The sequence below is a fragment of the Oratosquilla oratoria genome, chromosome 42, assembly GCF_046742065.1.
Source record: "Oratosquilla oratoria isolate Oo_2021 chromosome 42, ASM4674206v1, whole genome shotgun sequence".
Classification (NCBI taxonomy): Eukaryota; Metazoa; Arthropoda; class Malacostraca; order Stomatopoda; family Squillidae; genus Oratosquilla; species Oratosquilla oratoria.
The window spans coordinates 30,322,860-30,345,359 of NC_134818.1; the positions used below are offsets into that span (position 1 = coordinate 30,322,860).

Sequence of the window (22,500 nt, forward strand, 5' to 3'; positions counted from 1 at the left end):
ATTTTAATATATATATATATATATATATGTATGTATGTATGTATAAGTATATATAGTTGCAAATGGATAGATGTGTTTTTTATTCTAAATAAAATAAATTTAGATTCTTAGCTATGTTCTTGCGTTACCTGTCTTGTCTGTGTTTTTTTGTTGCATTATTTTTTACTGTGTATTGCATGAGATCTAGCTGAGTTTTTATTTTGTTGGTTGTTTAGTGCAGTTGAGGATGTGTTTCTTATTTTATAATTTCGATTGCTGTATTTGTAATTCTCTTTCATTTGATTTCTACAGTAGGATACTATTGTATTTTCTTTTTACAGAGATAAAATTGAGTCACTTGATGAATAGTGATTGCATAATACTTAGTTATATTATACTTATGGAAGTATTTTGAATTCTTGAGTGTGTGTTGTTCAGTATAGCGTATGTGTTTTAGTGCATGTTAAACTCTTCACTTTATGATATTTGTTTTATCCACGTCCTAAAATCTGTCTAGAATTGGACCTTTTCAATAACCCTTAGTGTCTAGTTTTGTGTATCGAAAGCTTTCTAGTCCTAGGTCAAAAGTTGAATGTTTATATAAAGGGTGGTTTGTTTTTGTTGGTTGTGGATACCGTGTCGAACTCATGAGCAGGTTGTCGTGAGTTCGATTTCCGGGACCTGGCGGGGAGGCGATCCAAACATCGGCCTAAAAAAGAAAAATAAACAGCTGCTCGCCGCAACTGACTGGGCTTTGCTCTTCCATGGATTCCGTGAGTCCTGTAAGTGTGACCCTTGGTAGGTAGTGAATTGAATGTTTATGTTAAGATTTTTTTGGTGGTTGTGTGTAAGACCTAGACTCCTGTGTACAGTACTTACAATCCTGTAGCTCCTGTGAAGGTGAGGCATCCAGAATCTATGTTTACCCTGCTCGAGAGACCCGCCCCTCGTCGGCTGATGCAGCTTCGGCGTCGAGAAGGTTGACATCTTCCGTCGACGATTGCAAGTTGTTCTCTATTTATTTATCTTTTTAAGCTTTATTTCATCTCTACTTTTTCCATTGTAACTGTTCACTGTATTTCATGCAGTCTTATTACCTTTTCCACTCGAGTGGGTATTCAAGACAAGAAGTTATTTGTGAATAAGGTTGGGTGTGTTTATTTGACTCCTGATTGTGTTACAGGGAGGAGGGCCAAAGAACGGAAAAGATTTGTGTTGCTGTCGAAAGCACCTCAAAGCCCAGATATTTTCCTCCGTTACATGTCAAGGGATGAAAAAAACAGCAACTATTGAATCTGGTCAAAGTGAGTGAAAAGTGTATGAATGTGAAAAAGAAGTTGTAATATTTGTAAACTGAAAGTGGCATGTGGCAGTTTTGTTTGCCTTGTTGACATTTACCATTTTCTTTCGTCAAGGAGTTTTCTCGTTGCAATTTGAGACTGCTTGTTTTTTATGCATTCTTTCATTTGTTTTTGTTTTTTATTTTCTTGTTTTTACTTTTTTTTTTTTTTCAAACTGCGTCTCATGGCATTTCGCGCTTTTGGTCTTTCCCGCGCGAATCTACGTCATGTCGACAACGCCGCCAGTCAAGGTGGAAAAGGTAACATGATCTAGACAATTTGTCTAGTTGATTCTAGCATACTAAATTATTCCTCTAAAAGGTTTTTAACTTCATTTTTATTTTTTTTATGAAATTCTTTTCCTGCAAGAATATTTTTTTCGCTAAAGAACCATGAGAACAGGGCAATATCATGCAAGCAGGGTTGAGGGCACTTCTCCTTTACACAAAAGTTGTCAGAAACGAGTTAATATTATATTTTTTTAGTCAGGGGGTACCCAGATAATCCATTAAATTATTATGCACTAATCGAAAAAAAAATACAAAAGGCTGAGGAGACCTGTTACTTTTCCACCTTTTTGAGAACCAGCGGAGTCCATTTTTTTAAAGAGTAAATATAGCCATGCATTTCCAATCCATCCCCTTTTTGTATTTAAGCCAGCATTTATCGCTTCCCTGGTTAACACGGCTTAAAGCCGTTACCATCAATCAGTCAATCAGTCAATCAATCCATCTAAGGACTAGGTAGACTTCGAAACTTCACACACGGTCAGCTAGAGGAATAGTAAACTAGCTATTTTTGGGAGACTGCAAACGTTGAGTGAGTTGAAATATAAAAAGATGCTAGTTTGTTCCTATTCCTAGGTTCTAACTGTGTCTTTTGTGTGAAGTTTCGACTTTTTTTTAAGAGTGTGTAAAGAAAACGCATGTGTTCTTTAAACCTGTGTCATATATTTCCTATAAAAATAGTCCACATACATTACATGGGTTGGGGAAGAGTAAGCGTATGAAAATAGTTAGCTTTTTAAAGCAAAATAAATAAAGCTTATATTTTTAATGTAGGCGTTGCAAAAATAGATTGAAACTAAACGTAAGAAGCATGGTGGGTGAGAAATTGAATACTCTGTATCAGTGAGCAAAAAAGACTCAAAGAGCTTTTGAGTGGTATCAAATGTATAGTTGCCCCTAAAGATTAAGAAAAGAATTATAGCTCCTGTAAAGGGCTTATTGTGAAGCTGAGGGGGATATTCCAGGGGACCTGGAGCCCCCGATGGCAATTGCTATGTATAGACTGAGATCATCAGGTGAGCACCCACATCATTAGTTAGCACATGAGCGGAAGCGAAGCTTTTTTTTTTTTTTTTTTTGTAAAGAATGGCGTATCATCCTGGTCGTTTCAACGCGGCGGAAGCGCCCGCTTGGGCCGTGCCGTGGCGAGCAAGGAGGAAGAGGAACGCGTTCCCGTTACGAAGAGGAAAGGTGGAGATGAGGTTAAGGAGGTATGGGGGGTGATGGGGGGAGGACGTTTCACCCTTCTCCCCCACCCACACACCACCCACACGATTCCCGGGAATGGGAGCGGAGAGGGCCGCGAGGAGGACTAGCTACGCCAACCAGCGGACAAAGCACAGCCGGTAGGGGCAAATCACCAGCTACCTAGCCGGCTAGCCAGCCACCTCGAAGCCCCCACGATCGCTAACCCACCAACCCCGCCCTCCGTCCCGGAGTCTCCCTCTCCTGTAACGGTTTTAACCGTCCCGTAACCGCCCTAACCGTCGCGAGCCGGCGTTCGGCCGCTGCCACCACTTTGAACGCTTCAGACGTCGAGTCGTTCAGTTGATCACGAGCTGCGAGAGGCGTGCACACTAAGCAGCAATGTTTTCGAAGCCGGTGAGCGAGGCAAAGGAGGATTTTGCAGCGAGCGAGTGAGCAGAGAATGATCATTGTAGCGCGTATGTATAGGGAGCGGAGGCTGACAGGAGAGTCAGCTGTCCGCCAGCAGCGACAGCGTCGCTGACGCCGTCATAGCGAAATGAATCCATGTTGTGTTTTTTATTTTTTGTTTAACCGTTATGCGGATAAAACGTGTGAGTAGTACAACATACAAAAATGGCTTCGAATGGATATCTAACACAGACACTTGTTTTTTCTTAACTTTTTTTCTTTACAGACTTACTCGTTGTGCCGAATGAGTGATTATAACATGATCACCTTCTTTTTGAAGAAAAATAATTGAGGTTGGTGAGGAATGGAATTAGCGAAATCTGTGCAGAGTTGTGGTTGGACTTTTCAGTCTCTGATTTTTTTTTTTCTTTCTTTCTTTCTTTCTTTTAGAGATTGAGCTAGCAGTACTCGAACAAAATAAATAAAGAATATCAGCCGAAAGATCAAGAGCAATCAATACATCAGCTCTACAGACAATTTTCGCCAACCCCGTCGTTGCTGTATACATGTATACATGTACACATATGTATACCTATGAAGATATACATACATCCGTATGCATACATGTATTCAGTGCATCTGGCTGTTGTTTCGGACACGGGCTCGCCTACACTATGGTCTCTTTAGTGTTGAGCTTTACACGGTGGTGTTAAAGTCTGTTTTGGTTCTCGTGGTAAGGAGGAATTTTTACTTCTTTCTGTGGAAGAGGAGGAGGAAAATTGGTGAGTCTCCGTTTCCAAGACGAAGCCAGGCAATCAGGCAATATCAAAGCTGGAGAAACTTCCCAAAAGGATTAATAATGACTATTATCTTTACAGTAATAATGAATGCTAATTAATAATGATAATGATCGTTAGTCAAAGGAAAGGCAGATATGTCTTTCCTCTATTGCCTTGCTAACTTTCTTCTCTCTTTCTTTTCTCACGATAAATGCTGGATCTTTAGCACTGCGTTTAAGTTCTAAGCTGGTTAAGTTTCTAATGTGCTGTAAGCTTTAGTTATTGATAAGTAGTAAAACTATTACAAAAAAATTTGGACGACAAGGAAAAAATATTATGTACATCTAGTAAAGCATTAAATGTTACTATCAACGTAACACCTGGTTAGGTAAATCGTTTCTATTAAGCCAGTTGAGAAGTTCCACCTTAATCATTATCAACATCATGATCATATTATTTCACAAAAATTAACCTAATTTCAGTGAAAAAGAGAAGGCCCTCGCAACCCCATCAATAGAGGGTTTTTCTGAAAAAACCCTCAGAACCCGAAATATTTAGAATCGGATTCTTTTGGGACAAGGAGGTTTGTATATATACTGTATATATACGCCTGCTCCCACGTCTCCCGATCTTGGTAAATTTGGAGGTGGCATGTCTTATGACGCTCAACTCCAAATCGTGAGTGAGGATAAACATAAGCATTACATTTACTTATCTTTTGTAAATGTTTTTTTTAGACAGGCATAAAGGTTCTTTAACGGAAAATAATTCTTGCATAGGAAGCCTATTCAGAAAAAAGAAATACAGTTTCAGAAACACTGGAAAGTTTCAAGTCATTGACAGGAAAATTTCAGATTGTTACTCTTGTCAAACTTAATCCAATATGGCTAGCATGAGAGAAAAACTGATTGCAACACGATGGAAGATTGAGCTGCTTCTTGACAACAACATTGGCTTCACTAGGTGACCGGACGCATTGAGAACCAGACAAAAATATCCGAGGAAAAGAGACATTATAGGTCTAATTCATTTAGCAATATCTCGAACGAATTCTCAATTAAATGTAATAAGTAAGGGAAGAGTGCTAGGAGCCTCGAAAATATTATAATCTTATCATTGACTTTGAAATGTCAAAGCTAATGCATAGCCTCCGTAGAGTGAGTTCTTGAAATATTACTTTGATCAAGAGCGTTGTCTGACATCCATGATCGACCTATCAATAATAATGTCTGAAAATAAGTCTTATGAATTTAAATGAAACAGTTTAAATTAAAATGTTAGTTGACATGGAAACAGGGACCGGACATCGACGGTGTTTATGGCAAAAGGGAATGAAAGGGATCAGGAACAAACAGAACTAGAGCTATGACTAGTCTAAGGCTGATCGCAGATCTAGGAGTGCCTCTTAGAGTTGATCAGGAACTCCCTCTCCTGGCCTCAGAGGAGACACCATATGAGGATGGAGTCTTTATCAAATGTACACCGTTTCGCTTGTTGTTCTTGAAAAAGCTTCAGCAAGCGAAATGCTGTACATTTAACCCATTCAACTCCGATGACAAGATGTCTTGTCATTTGGTCAAATAAAACAAAAAATCATAATAAAACAACAAAATGTTTGATGATCAAACAGCACCAGAAAAATATGACGTCGTCAGTCCTCCTCGAGGAGGACTGATGACGTCATATTTTTCTGGTGCTGTTTGATCATCAAACATTTTGTTGTTTTATTATGATTTTTTGTTTTATTTGACCAAATGACAAGACATCTTGTCATCGGAGTTGAATGGGTTAATAAAGGTTTCATCCTCACATGGTGTCTACTCTGACCATCAAGTTCGGCATGCTAAGAGTGAAAACCATTTCAGGTCTTACAAAGAGTTCCTTCTATCTCTTTTCTCTTTTTACTATGATTATGTAAATAAAATTCTAGTAGGCAACTCCAAGATTGTTAGACTTGTCTTTTGTCAAATGCAATGTGATTTTAATGTCCATGACCACATGTAGGTATATGTATGAGATTAAGTGTTCTTCTGACTGTATGTGTATGCATGTATATTGTGAAGCAAATTACATAGGTAATTGGGTATGGTCTTGTATTTCCGTCACTTGTAAAGACAAGCCTAACAGTGCGACAGTCCTAAAATCCCAAACTAAGCACTGACTACCCCTCAACTAGTTCCGCGTTTGACTTGGCAAGAAGAGGGGCTGGGCAGAAGAGACACACTCGCACACACTCAAGACGACAAAGGGCACATACAGACACACACTTAGCTTTGTGGGGAGAAAACACCCCACAGTGCAGCACGCCTGACATCGCGAGGGAGCACGACGGTGCGGTGCGCATTTAGAACTAAGTGACGATTCCATTTTATGTTTTTTTTTTTTTAACAAACAAACAAAAATTACTAATCTCAAGGGACACGTCGTTCTGGTCGGTGACTTTTGTGACATGTTCCTGACTTGTGAGGATGTGGATGTCCGATGGGTTGTCACCACACCGTCACTCACTGGTATGACTGATGTCAACAAATATACGACCCTTTGACAAGTCACACCAAGATCGTCTAGCTAGCACGGCTACTGGAGTGCAGGAGGGAGAGAGAAAGAGAGAGAGAGAGAGAGAGAGAGAGAGAGAGAGAGAGAGAGAGAGAGAGAGAGAGAGAGATTGAAAGAGAGAGAAATTGAGAAAGAAATAGAGAGTTTGATAGAGAAATAGAGAGAGAGAGAGAGAGAAAAAGCCAAAGAGTCAGAGAAAGATTGTAAACTAGCTCCACAGACCTGTTCTACACCACACACTAGACTAGCACTACAGAGGGCGTCTTAACCGCACGATAAATCAGGGAGCTAGAGATAGCAACACATAGGGTCCGACCGACTTTGACCGTGTGAAAGAGAGATAGAGAGACGACGCTAAGACTTTACGACGTGTCGCGGTCCTACTTACTCGAGGTGGGCGCCGGTGTCCATGCTTAGGCCGGCGGCGCCGCCCCCGAAGCCGTAGCCCTTGGGGCCGTACTTGCGGCCGTGACAGGTCTTGCAGAAGAGGACAGTCTCGTGGCAGTTGACGTTGGTCGAGTCCAGCATCTTATTACACATGCCTGATGGGATGCGAAGATGTTGCCGGGACGAAGATGTGTTGGGAGAGAGAAGAAGGGGGGAGGGCATCAGCCGTCATTAGCAATAAGTATATAAGAGGACAATTTTTTACATAGACAAAAAATATCAAACATACGCACACCCCAGTCCAGTACCATACAGGGGTTCCCAGAATTAACTGTCTATTTGGCAAAATATGAGTAAGTACAAAAAAGCATAATGTAATACTACTCACATACTTAAACAACACAGATATTGCTTAAAATATTACAATTGGAAACATAATACATTGCACAAGATGTAGTGCTCAATTCCTTCGTATAAAATAGATTGATTTTGTCCACCTAATTAAGTGACATGCATCGTAGTCTCTGTTATGGCTAACACCAGATGACGTAAAGTATGTAAAGATCTAACTCCAGATTTATTAGGTTAAAACAGAGGAAGGCTTCCTTCGTCACAGACCAGTACGAGATCGATGTTCTGGCATGAAGAAGAGGAGGAACAGGAGTTAGAGAGGTATGAGGAAGAGGAGGAGGAGGAACAGGTGTTGGGGAAGTACAAAGAAGAGGAAGAGGAAGAACAGATGTTGGAGAAGCAAAGGGAAGAAGAGAAGGATTAAGATGAAGAACAGGAGTTGGGGAAACACGAAGAGGAGGAAAAGGAAGAACAGATGCTGGAGAAGTACGAGGATGAGGAAGAGAAAGAACGTCGAGGGGACAAGGTTTATGAATCTTCGCCGCTCTGAAGATTCTCGACGAAATGGATCTTGAGTTCTTTATCTAAGCTCAACCGATATTGGTGAGCAACGAATGAATCCAGGGTAAACGATGAATTGGACGAATTTAGGCTAAACGATAAACCAGTTTTATACCAGCGAGAACGCATCGCCTCGTTAATGTGGACAAAATTGGCTGTTAGCTTCTTCAGTACGGTATTGGACTTTGTGTCTTATGTTCCTCTCGCTTGTTACAACTTTATCAAAAACTTCTAGGTTAGTTGTTAGCCTCTTCAATACGACAAGGGACTTTGTGTCTTATGTTCTGGATCTCAGAAGATCTTGTTCTATCAAAAAGAAATGCCATGTGAGGACGGAGCCTTTACTATTACGATGTCTTGCTTCTTACAACTTGATCAAGTAGTTGATAAAGATGTAACAAGCGACACGCAGTACCAATAAAGCCTCCGTTCTCAAATGGTGTTCCTTTTGATAGACATGTTGCCCACTGCCAATTACATACAAGATCTTGTTCCCCTGAGGGTTGAACTCGGACTAATCTAAGGTCGCTTTGGATCTTAATTCTTCCTAAGTTAAGTCCTCTCACCTGAGTAAACACTTTAGGTCTTCAGGAGAATAAAAATATAAAGTAAATCATCGAGCTGAAGGGATTTATTCCGTCCTATGATATGCTTTGTATGTTCTAGACTGATGGTTTCCGGAGGAGGGTTGACCACTGAACTGAAGTGAATAAAAACATCGAAAAACTCCTTCTTCCAGACAGTTTACCCTAAGAACATAAGAATGAAGGAGACTGCAAGAGACCATAAGGCCTAAACCAGGCAGTTACATGTCTATTACCATCTATCATCCCCATCCATAAAGTTAACTTTCTCTTAAAACGACCAATAGTTTCAGCGCTCACCACATGATTACTAAGTCTATTTAATCCATTAAACACTCTAAACTTTAACTTTGCTTAGAGAAAACCATTCTATTCATCTAAGAAATGCCTTTAAGACAGTGAGAGACAAGCTTCTCCGTTTCAAGTTGGGCGCCATTTTGTTGCCATTTTGTCAATTACGAAACCTTGCATCCGGGAGAAGAGGGAGCGACCTTATCGAATCACGCCATCAATGAGGTCTTAAGAAAACGTTTCCTCCCGACCATTTTCTATTCATGAAATCCTGATGACGCCTTCTCTGTGTTTCAAGGAGTTTCTAATTAGATAAAAATGAACGAACACGTTTTTCCGAACAACAATTAGGGTCGTCGGTGCTTTCGTAAATGTTCGGCCAAAGGCAACAGGTGTCGCGCTATTTGAACAAAAGGCTGTGGGAATGAGGAAAGTTTTTCGTTCATTGATTTAGTATCAATTTATTTTCATCGCGCCTGCTGAGTGTATGAGTTATGAATGGAAGCGTTCTTCGGGGCTTGAATGCTCCCCAGTCTTGAGGAGCTCTCGTTTGTAAGCAGAACAAAACTCGTAGTAATGGATTTAAATTGAACAAATTTATACTTAAGAAGGAAACAGGCAAGAACTGGTTTACTAATAGAGTGGTTAACGAATGAAATAGATTAAGGAACCATGTAGCGAGCGCTGAAACTATTAATTGTTTTAAGAGAAGGTTAAGTAATTTTATGGATGTAGATGGTAGGTGGTAATGGACGTGGAACTGCCTAGTGTAGGCCTCATGGTCTCTTGCAGTCTCCTTCATTCTTATGTTCTTATGTTCTTAACTCCTTCATCTCCTTCCATGAAAGGGTTGTGGAAGATAAGATGAAGGAGACAGCCGGAGGGAAAGCTGATGGTAGACCAAATTGCCATCCATAAATTATCCAAACTACCTGTTCTGGCCTTGTTGTATAATCACGCTCAATTTTATGTTGTGGTGTTGTCTTCACGGAAGAGGCTGAATAAATTGGGAGAGAGAGAAGGTGGATGATAAAGGAAGAAGGGGGGAAGAAAGAGAGAAGAGAGCGGGAAGAGAGAGTAAGATTTATAGGAAAGAGAGTAGTTAGGTGGGAGAAAGGGGAGGAGGAGAGAATGGAGAGGAGCGGGAAGAAGTAGAGAGTTTTATTGGAGAAGAGAGTGGGGTTGTTGTTTTTGTTGAGTATGAGGGGAGGGAGAAGGATCACAGCTAATGGGCTGGAAGTCAAGGGAAAGAGATTACTGTACTATAAGAGGATTGAGCGAGAGAGTGTAAAAGATCGAGTGACAAAGTAGGGATTTTACACCACGTAAGAGTCTTAGATGTGGAACTACAAACTGTTTATTTCAACCCCGTTTTCCACTCTTAGACACAACAAAAACAAAAATGGATCGATGTTCAGGTTATGGTGGATCTGTGTCCCCAAGATAAAATCTCAGAAGTGGACATCTATTCCTCTTGACACAGTTATTGGAGTATTCATTAATTTCTGATCTGAGCTATTAGGAGACGTGCAGAACCTATGGTTTGAGTTTAAACCGTGTCCGGGTCTGGTAGAAAACGGAATGTGGGTAGGGGAATGTAATGGAGGATGAAATGTGGGGAAAGTGGGGACTATAGCGGTATGGAGTGTTGGAGGAGAAAGAAGGTGGAGGGGAGGTAATAGGGAGAAAATGTTGGGGGAGGGTGTTTCTGGAAAATAGAATTGACTGTGAACTAGGGGGCCAGGGAGGAAAGGATAAGGAAAACGAAATAACAGGGTTGTAGTAGAAAGCAAGGGTGATGATGGAAATAGAAACTGACACTGATAATGATGGACAGAGAGGTATGTTGTTGGAGAGTGGGAAGAGGGAGCTGGAGAAGGAAGGAGGGAACAGGAGTAATGCTCGACTTTTCACCGTGCGCCTTCCACGACACGACGTCGCGCTCTCAAGTAATCAGAGGTGTCTATGGACGCTTTCACACCTAGTCGTGGTCGTGACGAATAAAGGCGTCCGTGGACACCTGTAGTGATTTAAGAGCACGACATCGTGTCGTGGACAGCGCACGGCGAAAAGTCGATACGTGTGAAACGAGCTTAAGGGAAAGAGCAATAGGATGACAAGACCTGGAGACGCAACTCTCTTTCAGAAAAGTTTCTGGGTTCCTTCACCTCCTCTTCAGTATCTTTTACCTAACTAAGGCCTTCCCCCCTCTTCTATATAAATATGCAGTGCATAGATACTTTTGGCGGTAGGCAAGATAAAGTGTATTCTCCCTAGTTAACTTTTAATTTTTTTTTTTCAATATGCTGAACAACTTTACAGTGATTTGAAAGTTCTACAAAAAACAAAAAACAAAAAAACAGATACGTTCCGAAACTCCCTTGTTTCATCCTCAGGCCTAGTCTAATGAATTTTACAACATGGAGTAGGCTATACAGTTCATGTGGACCAGGTTGGAACAGGTCATTACAGTATTCCTATCTGCACATATGCTCAGCATGCATAACACCTACTTGTTGAAGCTCTCCCCCTCCATACTTTCCTTATACTTCTAAGTCCAATGCCAAAAATTTTACATTTTCCTGAACTAAAACCTTCTTAGTGCCTAGAAGACGTTTTCATCAGTGGAGGAAACCCAAATGAATTACTCCAACTAGCGCAAGATAGAGAGAATGGAGTATTCTGTCACGACCGGCCATGAGCTAACAAGAAGCCAGAGTACCAACGGAGTAAGCGCTCCTGGGCCGATTCTCGCTAAATGCTGTTCATTCGAATAGCTAAAAGAGACTTCGTTTGCAGTATCCTAGGCTTCCCTAAGAACAATTCAACAATGTGTTTAATATTCATAAAGGTTGAACTCCTTTTAGTTCATCATTCAGTTTCTCAGTATATGACGCAAAAGTAATTTGACATATGAAGATTGAAAAAAATAAATAAAACGAATGATTGTAACCAAAGATCGTTTCTACTCAAACGAACTCACAACAGTTGAGGAGAATCGGCCCGCCCAGACCCTTTTTCCTTTGGCACTACTCTGTGCTCTGTCTCCATATCCTTCTCGTTGTCTTCTGCCTCAACTTCCACTCGTTCTTCGTGAATTTCGTGTCCCTTATCATTCTCTCCACATGCCCAGACCATCTAATTAATCTTAGTTCACCTTTCCCCCCATGCTAACCAGCTTTCTACACTGTCCTACTATATCTAAAGAAACACAATGTGAAGACGGGACCTTTACTAATACGGCATTCCGCTTGTTAGAATACAATGCCTGGCTCGATCGCCGAGTATTTGAGTGGACATCGTCAGCTTTAAAGATACTTGATAAAACTGTTATAATCGAAACGTCGTACTAATAAAGGCTTTGTCCTCACACGGTTGTTTCTCCAGATAGACTTGTCGGCAACTACAAATTACATACCTATTCTTATTATACCTATTATTCCTATTATTAATTCCTATTATACATATATGCATTGCCTTATTCATCTTACACTTCGCGGACTTATGCGCCTCAAATAGTTTAATGTATATATCAACTTATTCTTCCCCTTAATTTTATTCACTTCATTCTCAACTCACTCCTATGTAATAACAGTGAATCCACTCGACTCTCCACCATCCTCCGCTCCCTTTGACGTTCTTGATGTTCTCCTTTCTTTCCTCTTGTTCTTTAGTGTTCTAAACGCCGTTCTTGTATCCATTGGTCAATACTCCATTTCTTGTTCCGTTCCTTGATTCCTCATTGAACTCAACCCTCATCATTTAAAATCTTTTTATCTTTCTAGAGATACATTTCCGATATCTAATATGCACCAGTTCCTTTGCCTTTATCATTCTCATCACCTTTACATAATCCACTCTCGTCTTTCTCATCTCACGTATCTTCCAAGTGTCCTCACTATCTAGCTTTCAACTCCTTTTCTCCTTTCTTGTTAGCCCCAAGCTATCTACAATCAGTACATGACTTAACCTGCATCTACCAACCCCATTCTCAGAACCACTTTCCTCTGCATTTGCCTAATAAGGGGAGTGTATTCTAAAACTGGGTTTGGATAATAATTAATCGGGTTAGACCCTCTACACTGGGCTTTGATCCCTCTTAATGGAGTTGGATTCCTCTGAAAGGATCCAAATCCTCTAAAAAGAATCCAACCACCATAGGAAGGATCCTGCCCCTTTAAGAGGAATCCTGCCCCTTTAAGAGGGATCCAATCCCTTTAAGAGGGATCCGATATCATTAGGAAGAATCCAAAACCCTTAAACAACCACCGGGACATAACACTTCCTTGACTCAGCTTCAACTCTCCCTATCTCTACTCCGCACACCAATAAACAACATCTCTCTAGTGCCCACGCATATTCGCCATTACATTGTCAGCTCTGAGCAACACCCACACCCGCCTACACCGCCCACGCCACTACCGCTTTCATGCAATTCAATTACCTTCCGTAATTTCCCTCTGTACAAATACCGAAAGTGTTTTCCAGAACTATAGACTAACATAAAAATAGGTACATTAATGCACACGAGTACATATATTTCGTATATATACGAATATGTAAATGTACATGTACATATAAATGTACATGTGTATGTATATGTATATATACATGTATATGTATGTACATATAATATATATGTATATATATACATATACATATATATATATATATATACATGTATATATACATGAGAAATATATATATATGTATATATGTAGATAGATATATAGTTACACACACATACATACATATACATAAATATATGTATATATATATATATATATACGAGTATATATATGCATATGTATGTATATGTATGCTTCTGTGTATAATGTATACATACTGTACATATGAAATTGTATGTAAATGCAAATTGCTACTGCATGAGTTTATTTGAACCAATATAAAAGGGATGTGTGTGTGTGTGTGTGTGTGTGTGTGTGTGTGTGTGTGTGTGTGTGTGTGTGTGTGTGTGTGTGTGTGTGTGTGTGTGTGTGTGTGTGTGTGTGTCTGTGTGTGTGTGTTTGTGTATCTAGATGTATGCATTTTTGTATGTATGTGTGTTTTCTGTGTGGGTGTGGGTGTGTGCCCACACCCACACCGAAATTATGGTTCACTTCTGTGATGTATAGGAATCTCTAGCACTAGAGTTAATGAACCTTTATATATGTATATGGATATGTATATGTATATGTATATGTATATGTATACGTATGTATATATATACATATATATATATATATATACATATATATATATATATATACATATATATATATATATATATATATATATGTATGTATGTATGTATGTATGTGTGTATAATTATGTATGCATATGTATATGTATATGTATCTATGTATTGTATATGTACATATGTAGAAGTGATTGTGTGTTTGTATACAGAATGAGACGTTAGCGATACTTACTACACTTGTAGCACTCCTTGTGGAATTTAAGCTCGCCTACTGCCCGCTCCTCGGCGGCATAGACGGACTTGCCGCACCTGGGGCATTTGACCGACTCTGCGGGCTTGAAGGGCATTTTGGCGGGGCTTTAGGGCTGCGGGGGCTGAAAAAGAGAGTAGAAAAAAAAGAGGTGAGTCGACTCCAAGAAGAAATGTGTAGATTACATAGAATAGTTAAATCTTAAGATTTTATTTCTTATCCTCTGTAGTAGGTGTGTAAGTCTACACTGATACAATTATCGATTCGGAGAATGAACTTATCTTGCTAAAAGCATTTCATCGGTAAGTTTAAGTAGATTATACTTTGTTCGCGGTATTTGGTTACAAGGGAGATGTATAGAGCAAAGGCGCAGAAGCTAATGTAGTTCTGTTGCAAAACGTCCAATAATGCATACGTTGAACCGTCAGCGCAGAGGAAGATTGTGTTTACAAAGCCTATTAGCCTATTCGTGGTATAGAACTACAAAGGATATAGGCCAGAGATATGGGGTGGTGGAAGCTAATGTAGTCCTGCTGCAAAACATCCAATAATGTATACGTAGAACCAGCAGCGCAGAGGAAGATTGTGTTTAGCCAAATTGTGTCATTGAATGTCCCTTGCTGTCGGAATACTCATAATGGTGACAAGACAAAAACATGAAACGAGTTTTCTTAGATGATGTTTTAGTTTACATAGATCGGTTACGTTTTCGGTTTAGTATGGTTTATATCTTATGTAAAATAATTTGAACGCATAAAAACATGAAAAAATGCTATAGCGAAATGTACATTCACTCACTAGTCCTTCTTGACTCTCTACATAAGAATCACATTCGTATACCGCATGTTTATCTTTAGATTTCTCGAAATCAAACAAATAAATGCAGAGCTCGACTTTTTCAGAATTCTTGTTTACCAAGGCGACCGCATGAGCGTACGAAATGAAATAAAACAACACAGAAATGAAAGAAACCGTGGTAAAACAGTCCAATCGAGTAAAGACGTACAATCTCCACTATCATTCAACAACTTAGATTCTCCTTCAAAAGTAAACCTTTACCTCCTTGAATTTGGTTTTTCAATTTTCGTGTTTTTAACCTACTCCAGGGGATTAATCCCTCCGCTGAATAGAATTGCTTAAAGACAGTTAGGCTAAATGACTAAAGTAAAAATTAAGGAAAGTTTTAACTTAGGAACTGTGAGAGCAAACCATAACCGTACAGCGAGGCATTGTGCCCAAACGAAGCATATTATGTGCTGCTGTTCATCCTGTCGCTTAGGACATGCGCACGATGGCGACATAGTGTTCCAATAAAATTCAGTAACTAAATATTCATATTTTCTACCTTCCAACAAATTTTGATAAACTGAATCTATTTATATTTTCTGGCAAGAACTAATGCCATTGACAAAATCAGAAAAGGAAAAAAGTCCTCCTTAAGTGATTTTACTCATTATTTTTGACCCAACAAGCTAAAAAAACGGAACGATTTCTAAATGATACGACTGTACAATGAGACATAGGCCTACGTAACTGCCTCGACGATGTTTATAATACTTTGTTCAAACTTAGAGTGATCATTTAATCTGTACTTATCTTTGTTTTGAATAAATAAAGCGGGACTGTCAACCTTGCCAAGAATGAATTTGAAAGAACTTTAACATCCCAACTTTAATTCATAGCCCTCGAGTTTATAGTATTCAACCTAGCAAAGAGTGATTTTGGACGAGTTTAATTATCTTAACTTGCTGGCCGAGCGGATTAGAGCGTCGCCACTTGCGACGGAGGTCGAGGTGACGATAGTTCTAATCTGCCGCCAACGAGTTGGAACAATGAAAGGATTAATGAAATTCTACGCTACAAAGTCCTCTGTAAGGGACACCGTTCTAGACTCCTGATAGGGGGAGTTCTTAACCCATTAAACTCCGATGAAAATATTCTTGTCATTTGGTCAAATAAAACAAAAAATCATAAAACACCAAAATGTTTGATCAAACACCAGAAAAGTATGACGTCAGTCCTCCTCGCTTCGCTCGCGAGCGAAGCGAGGAGGACTGACGTCATACTTTTCTGGTGTTTGATCAAACATTTTGGTGTTTTATGATTTTTTGTTTTATTTGACCAAATGACAAGACATCTTGTCATCGGAGTTTAATGGGTTAAGGGCATCCCTTCCACCTAAAGACGGTCAGTAGAAAAACCTCTTTCGCTGAATACGAAAAGGAAACTCACGAGATATTTTGGTCTGATTGGGTATTACCGAAGACTCACAAAGAAACACGGGGCTCTAGCTAAGCGCCTTACAGAACTCCCGAGAAAGAATCAACCCTTTGTATGAACCATAGCTATCAAAGAAGTTTACACATTTTTGAAATCACATTGACAGGTCTTCCATTCTTGAGGTACATAATATCCCAAGATTATATTATCTACGATATGATATAACGAACTTCTAGGTAATATGCTTAGCTAGCCGAATTTTCCATTTTCTGTGTCTACTGACATATATACAAAATACTATACTATTCCTTCACACTGTTGCAATAATGATAATCAGTTATGTTTCTTTATATACATATATATATATATATGTATATATATATATATATATATATATATATATATATATATATATAAGCGTTATCATAGCAAAGAATCATTATAATTGTTCTGGTAACTGCAATTCTGTTACTGAAAACGCTGAGAGAACCTCTTCTATTTAGCAAACGGGACACCTCGTGACGTCATAGGGCGGTACTGTTCGCTGACTGAATCCTACTCCAAGCCTAGCCCTCCAAGTTTCTTATAAGTTTCTCTTAGTTGGACAAGATAATGAGTAGATTCTCAAAGCAACGACTGGAAAATTCGATTTTCCCCTATGCTTTCCCCGCCCTCTCTCTCTTTCTCTCTCTCTCTCTCTCTCTCTCTCTCTCTCTCTCTCTCTCTCTCTCTCTCTCTCTCTCTCTCTCTCTCTCTCTCTCTCTCTCTCTCTCTCTCTCAGTACCTTTGTAGGAAATAGCCTCACTACAACCACTTGCAACTGGACCTGAATTGGCCAAAACTAGACCTCGACTTAAATTATCTAATTGAAGACTGGATGGAATCGAAAGAGGTAGGGATTACTAACCCAATCAGAGTAAGAAAAGGTTATATAATATTATAGCTTTTGGAGGAACACAGGAAAGGAATGGGGGGAGGGAGGGGTAAAAGGGATATAAGGCCCACGACGGCATACTCCGCGTAAAATGGTTTCCATTGCATCCTGGAAGAACAAATCTTGTTTTCGAAGTCTCAAATTCGTGTTCATTAGAAAGTGCCCTTCTTGGAAAATCGTCCTCCGCTCTTTACGGGAAAAATCCTCCTCTTCCTCCTCCTCCTCCTCTTCCTCCTCTTCCTCCTCTTCCTCTTCTTCTTCCTCTTCCTACTTTTCCTCCTCCTCCTCCTTATCCGGGTAGTGCAGACCAGAAAACTCTTCGCCTCCTTGGTGACCCAATCACTTTCCGTGCAGATAAATTCTTCTCGGAAATGATGATCTTGGCTTTGGACAATCCGGTGGAAGGCAAACTGTCATTAGTGCCTCATCGGGGCATCAGGTCCGTAGCGGTATCCCCGACATCTACTGCTGTTGTTATGGGGCTATAGTTCACCAGCGCTTCTAACATTGCTGTATACACGTGAGGAGGTGAGACACCAGAGGAAGTTTCCATGTAGTGAGCGCTGAAACCATTGGTTGTTTTAGGAGAAAGTTAGAAAAAATCATGGATGAGGATGATAGGTGGTAATGGACATGGAACTGCCTTATGGTCTCTTGCGGTCTCTTCCATTCTTGTGCTCTTGTGAAACATAACATATGAGCCCGCATGGGAGACTTAGTGGTCACTTCGTGGTCTTACAAAAGGTCTTGGGGAGGAGATTTCTTTGGTCTCCTATGCTGAGGTCCGGAAAGTCACCACGGCGGCGTTCTTCGTATATCTTCTTCTGTCTAATACTAAAGTCTCGATCAAGACATGAGTTCCCCCTGACTTGGACCTTTGTGTGAATAAAATCCTCCAGCCTTAGTCAGGAGAAAATCTATAGAGACGGTGTCCTTTGGTATCCCCTTGTACGTCTTATGCGGCTCATGCAGTATCCGGCGTCCAGGCTCGAACTAGACAGCGAGACCTCCATTGGAATCCTTCAACCAATTGGTTGATGGTAACCTGATGGCTTTGTTCTTTTTCTGGTTTTTCACTTCTATTCTTTATTTTCCATTTCCATTTTTTTATTTTTCACTCGATGTATCAATTTTGAGATTTCGTCGAAGATCTAACAAAGTTGGGTAAAGGTTTAATGTTGTTGCCACTGCTGCTGCAAATCTTTTTTCTTTTTTCTTTCTTCCTCTTTTTTTTCGCCTCTGTAGAGTCCACAAGAAGTCCAGCCTGTGCTTCGGCTTTATCTTTTTTCTGGTCTGGTTCTTATTTTTAGTCTTTTTTTTTCATCGTCCTCTTCTTATCTCTCCCCTTTCTTTACCTTCCTTTTTTATTTATCCATTTTTTTCCTCCTATTTTCTTGCAGTCTTCATCATCATTTTCTTCTTGTTATTTGTCTTCAGAGTACAAATAAAAATCACAAATTGTCGGACGGAGCCCGCCCCGAAGACCATGTCCGGACGTAAGACCATATTTGGAAAATGGACTTGGGCCGGGGATCGTGTGTCAGTGTCCGAAAGAGCTAAGAACCCAGTTTCCCGTTTTCTACGTATTCTACGTTTCTTTTTTCTCGAAACAAATCCTCCTTCGGACGAGGAACTCCCTCACCTCCTGACGGCAGAGTCCTGAGCTTCAGTTCGTGGTCGTCCTTCGGGAAGGTCGTCCTTCGTTAAGGTCGTCTTAAGCGCTTCAGAGTCGCGGAAGGGGTTGGAGGGAGTGGGAGAGCAAAGAGGAGGCGTGCCTGTGACGTCATGGGTAGAGTGAGGCAGCAGCTCCATTACATGGGTCTATTTCTATCTCCAGGGAGGGGAGGATGTGGAGGATGTGCTGGGAAAGAGGATCGGGTAGGGAAAGAATATAAGATAACATAGAGGTAGATGAGAAGAAGAAGAATAGATGACTCAGGAAAAACTTGACGAAAGGGGAAGAAAGAGAAAATATTGAAAGATAACGAAGAAGAGAAGGAGTTAAGAATAAGTGAGTGAAAGGAGGGGAACTAGAGGATAGTGAGAAGGAAAGAAAGAGGGTAAAAGTAAGGTAAAAGAAAGAAATTAGAAGGAGAATGTGGTAGGATATAGAAAGGAAAAGGAAACGGTGAGGGAATGGAGAAGAGGGAGATGTGTGGAAGGGATGAAAAATATATATATTCTTGCGAGAGAAAAGGAGAACGAGGGAAAAGAGGAACTGTAAAGAGGAAGAGGAGGAAGGATGACGATGGAGTGCAAGGAAATGGAGGAAGAGGGCTGGAGGAGGTGAAGAAGAGGAGGAGGAGCAGGTGAAGTAGAGGCGGAGGAGGAGTAAAGGCCGACAAAGGTTAGGAGTCCTAAGGGCAGCTCTCTCATAAAGTTAGACTGGTCTCCTCCTTTTTCGTTAAAGAATTCCTCAACATTCTTCAGACGCGGTCAGCCCCCACCTTTGATTAAAAAAGAAAAAGCCAATATCGATATACCCCAACACCGGCATCGAGCTAAACCTTATTAGATTGTTCAATTTTGAATACATGATCTGCGGACGCCTTCAACTTCTTCGACTTCTTCAGGTTTGAGATGTTTCCTGGTGCCAGTGTGGCCGTTTCGTTCCCAGATGAAGTCATGGGGCGAACTCAAGGACCTGTCACCCTGGACCCCATCGTGGCATCTTGAACTTACAATAGTGGATCGGTGGATGAGTGGATCGCATGTGGGGGAGGCGAAGGGGGAAGGGAGGGGCGCACTGATGGGGTAAGGAGGAAGTAAATAGACCGGAGGGGTACATTGTAGATTTTCTTAATACTGAGCTAAACACCCATGATCTAACCAACAACTAACATGACTCTATAACACCTTGAGGAAGCGTTGCGTGATCACTGATAACTGATATTCAATGCATCAGGATGTTTTACTGTAACACTGAACTTTAGTAATAAATAAACGGAACAGTTCCAAGGTCTACTGGTAATACTAAGGAGTCATAAAAGAGGAACGAAATTACTGAATTATAACACTAAGGACAACTAGCACGTAGGTCTATCTATGAGGTTATTGGTTCAGTCTGCAAATTGTTGAGATCTAGACTAACCTCAGGAATATAGGATGGCCGACTTACCAAAGAGTAAGCCTATTTCGTAAGGAGGCCATTATACCCTTTAAACTAGAACTACAAGAAACTGTTTTGATGTATGTAGAGTTAGCAGTTTTGTGATTACTAGTAATTGCTTCTAGTTGTTAAAAATCATAGATATTTAATTATGATATTCACACTTAAGAAAAAAAAGCACAAAAAAAATTGTAACTAGGGTATGGAAATATATGTATGTACACTAAAAAAGACCACTGAAAATAGTGTAGACTAGTTTGGGGGCCGATAAAAGTGGGGCTTGTAACTAGGAACGGCTACTTGATAAAGTCACTAGGTGCCAGTTACATGACTAGTTTCTTACAAAACTAGGTTAGTGAGAACGTTACAAGCAAAGCTCTTTTTCTAGAGGAGCTAGATCCAGATGGGCACTTGCAGGAGTGGTGGAAGTCTGCTAAGGACTCGAACCACTAGAATCTGAACTGCTCTACACTAGGCACAGAATCTGAGGTGACACTCGGTCCAACCACCAACGCTCAAACCCTCCCCAGGTAACCACCAGAACAATCTGTCCTTCGCAAGAACCACTTCGAAGTCTCGAGTTCGAAGAAAACAACACACAGGAACTTGGTGTCACCGAGAGGGATCTTCCTTGGTTCGCTAAAGGGGCGTCCTCGGTTTGCTAAAGAACTTCCTCGAGGCTGCAAGGGAACTGTCACACTGCAAAGGAACTTCCTTGTGCCACAAGAGAACTTCTTTGCAATACAGGCAAACTTCCTTACTCCACAAGGAAGGGCCACCTCTCCCCGGAGGCTCTGAACGATCCTGTTTTCGAGTGATCTGCGCTTGATCCTACGAGCGAACGAGCGAGACCGAGCGAGCGAAGAACAAGTTAACGAGGCCTCGTTCGGTCCACGGAGTGCCTCGGTGTCTCCTCTCGAGTTTAGAACGAACAAATTCGAGGGTCCGAGACTTAGAGAGACGGAGGGAGTGTGTCCCCCGGAGTAGTAGTAGTAGTAGTAGTAGTAGTAGTAGACGGAGAAGCTGTAGGGTGTCACGCCTACCTTAAACACCAGGCAAGACTCGTCGGCCGGGGCACAAGCGTTTCTTCCACACCACACGGACACGTCCTCTCGACTCGTCTTATCACGAGTGGCCGCCAAGAGGAAACCTCCGCAGGTTTTTGGCTACACCGTCCGCCCCCGGCCCAGGAAGGGGTGCCAATCTTGGCGTGTGCACACGGAGGTGGGTGCCAGCCTTGGGGACGTGTGCAAAATCGACCCTCGACATGTAGGTGTAACCCAGTTTCGAGGCTTTCTGACTCCCCCCCCCTCCCCTCCCCTAACCCCCGAACCCCACTTGGTGCAATGAAGAGACGCTTTTTGAAATGTCTTTGTGATTGACTTTTTTTTCTTGTGTATTTTTTCTCGTTCCTTAGACTTCAGTGGAACTAGAAAGCCTGTCGTCTTTAGGAAGCGCGTGGTGTACACACTCCCTCCTTCCTTATACCCTCCCCTAACTCCCCCCCCTTCCCCCGTAACCCCTCTTACCCCACTCTTTCCCAACCCCATCCGCTCACCCACCCCCACTCCTCACCAAAACGAATAGTAATAGAGGGAAAGAAATAGAGAAGAAAGAGGTCAGATAAGGATTCACTTAATTAAATGGAAGTCTTTGAAGAGGTGATCTAACTTCGTTCATCGCTTTTAAGAATAACACCCACACCAACTTCTACTCTATCACCATCACTTTCGCCAACAGTGGGCTGTCATTTTTTCATTTGCACCAAAACTATTTTTTGTTATTTCTTTCATTTGCATCTACATAGGGTTGTCATTTCTTTCATTTGCGCCAACACCATGTTCTTTAATTTCTTTCATTTGTACCAATATAATATTCTGTCATTTCTTTCATTTGCACCAACACTATTTTCTCTCATTTCTTTCATTTGCACCAATATCGGGGTGTCATTTCTTTCATTTGAGCCAACACCGTCTTCTGTCATTTCTTTCATTTGCGCCAACACCGTGTTCTGTCATTTCTTTCATTTCCACCAATAATGTTTCTGTCATTTCTTTCATTTGCACCAACACAATT

At 40.8% G+C, this 22,500-nt stretch overlaps 1 protein-coding gene across 13 annotated transcripts in view; it reads right to left on the reverse strand.

Annotated features, from left to right (window-relative positions):
• Positions 1 to 21,627, reverse strand: part of LOC143021708 (muscle LIM protein Mlp84B-like) — a 101,885-nt gene extending 80,258 nt beyond the window's left edge. For 11 of the 13 annotated variants that reach the window (XM_076179364.1, XM_076179359.1, XM_076179363.1 and 8 more), the window contains exons 1-3: positions 21,468 to 21,627; positions 14,144 to 14,285; positions 6,926 to 7,079 (exon numbers count right to left, since the gene is read on the reverse strand). In XM_076179364.1, the coding sequence (XP_076035479.1) occupies positions 6,926 to 7,079; positions 14,144 to 14,258 (269 nt within the window). In that variant the 5' untranslated portion in view covers positions 14,259 to 14,285; positions 21,468 to 21,627. Of the gene's footprint in view, positions 1 to 6,925; positions 7,080 to 14,143; positions 14,286 to 21,185; positions 21,211 to 21,376; positions 21,402 to 21,467 lie in introns of those variants that run through there. The other 2 variants (XM_076179360.1, XM_076179361.1) reach the window with 2 other exon arrangements.
• Between the last annotated feature and the right edge of the window lie 873 nt (positions 21,628 to 22,500).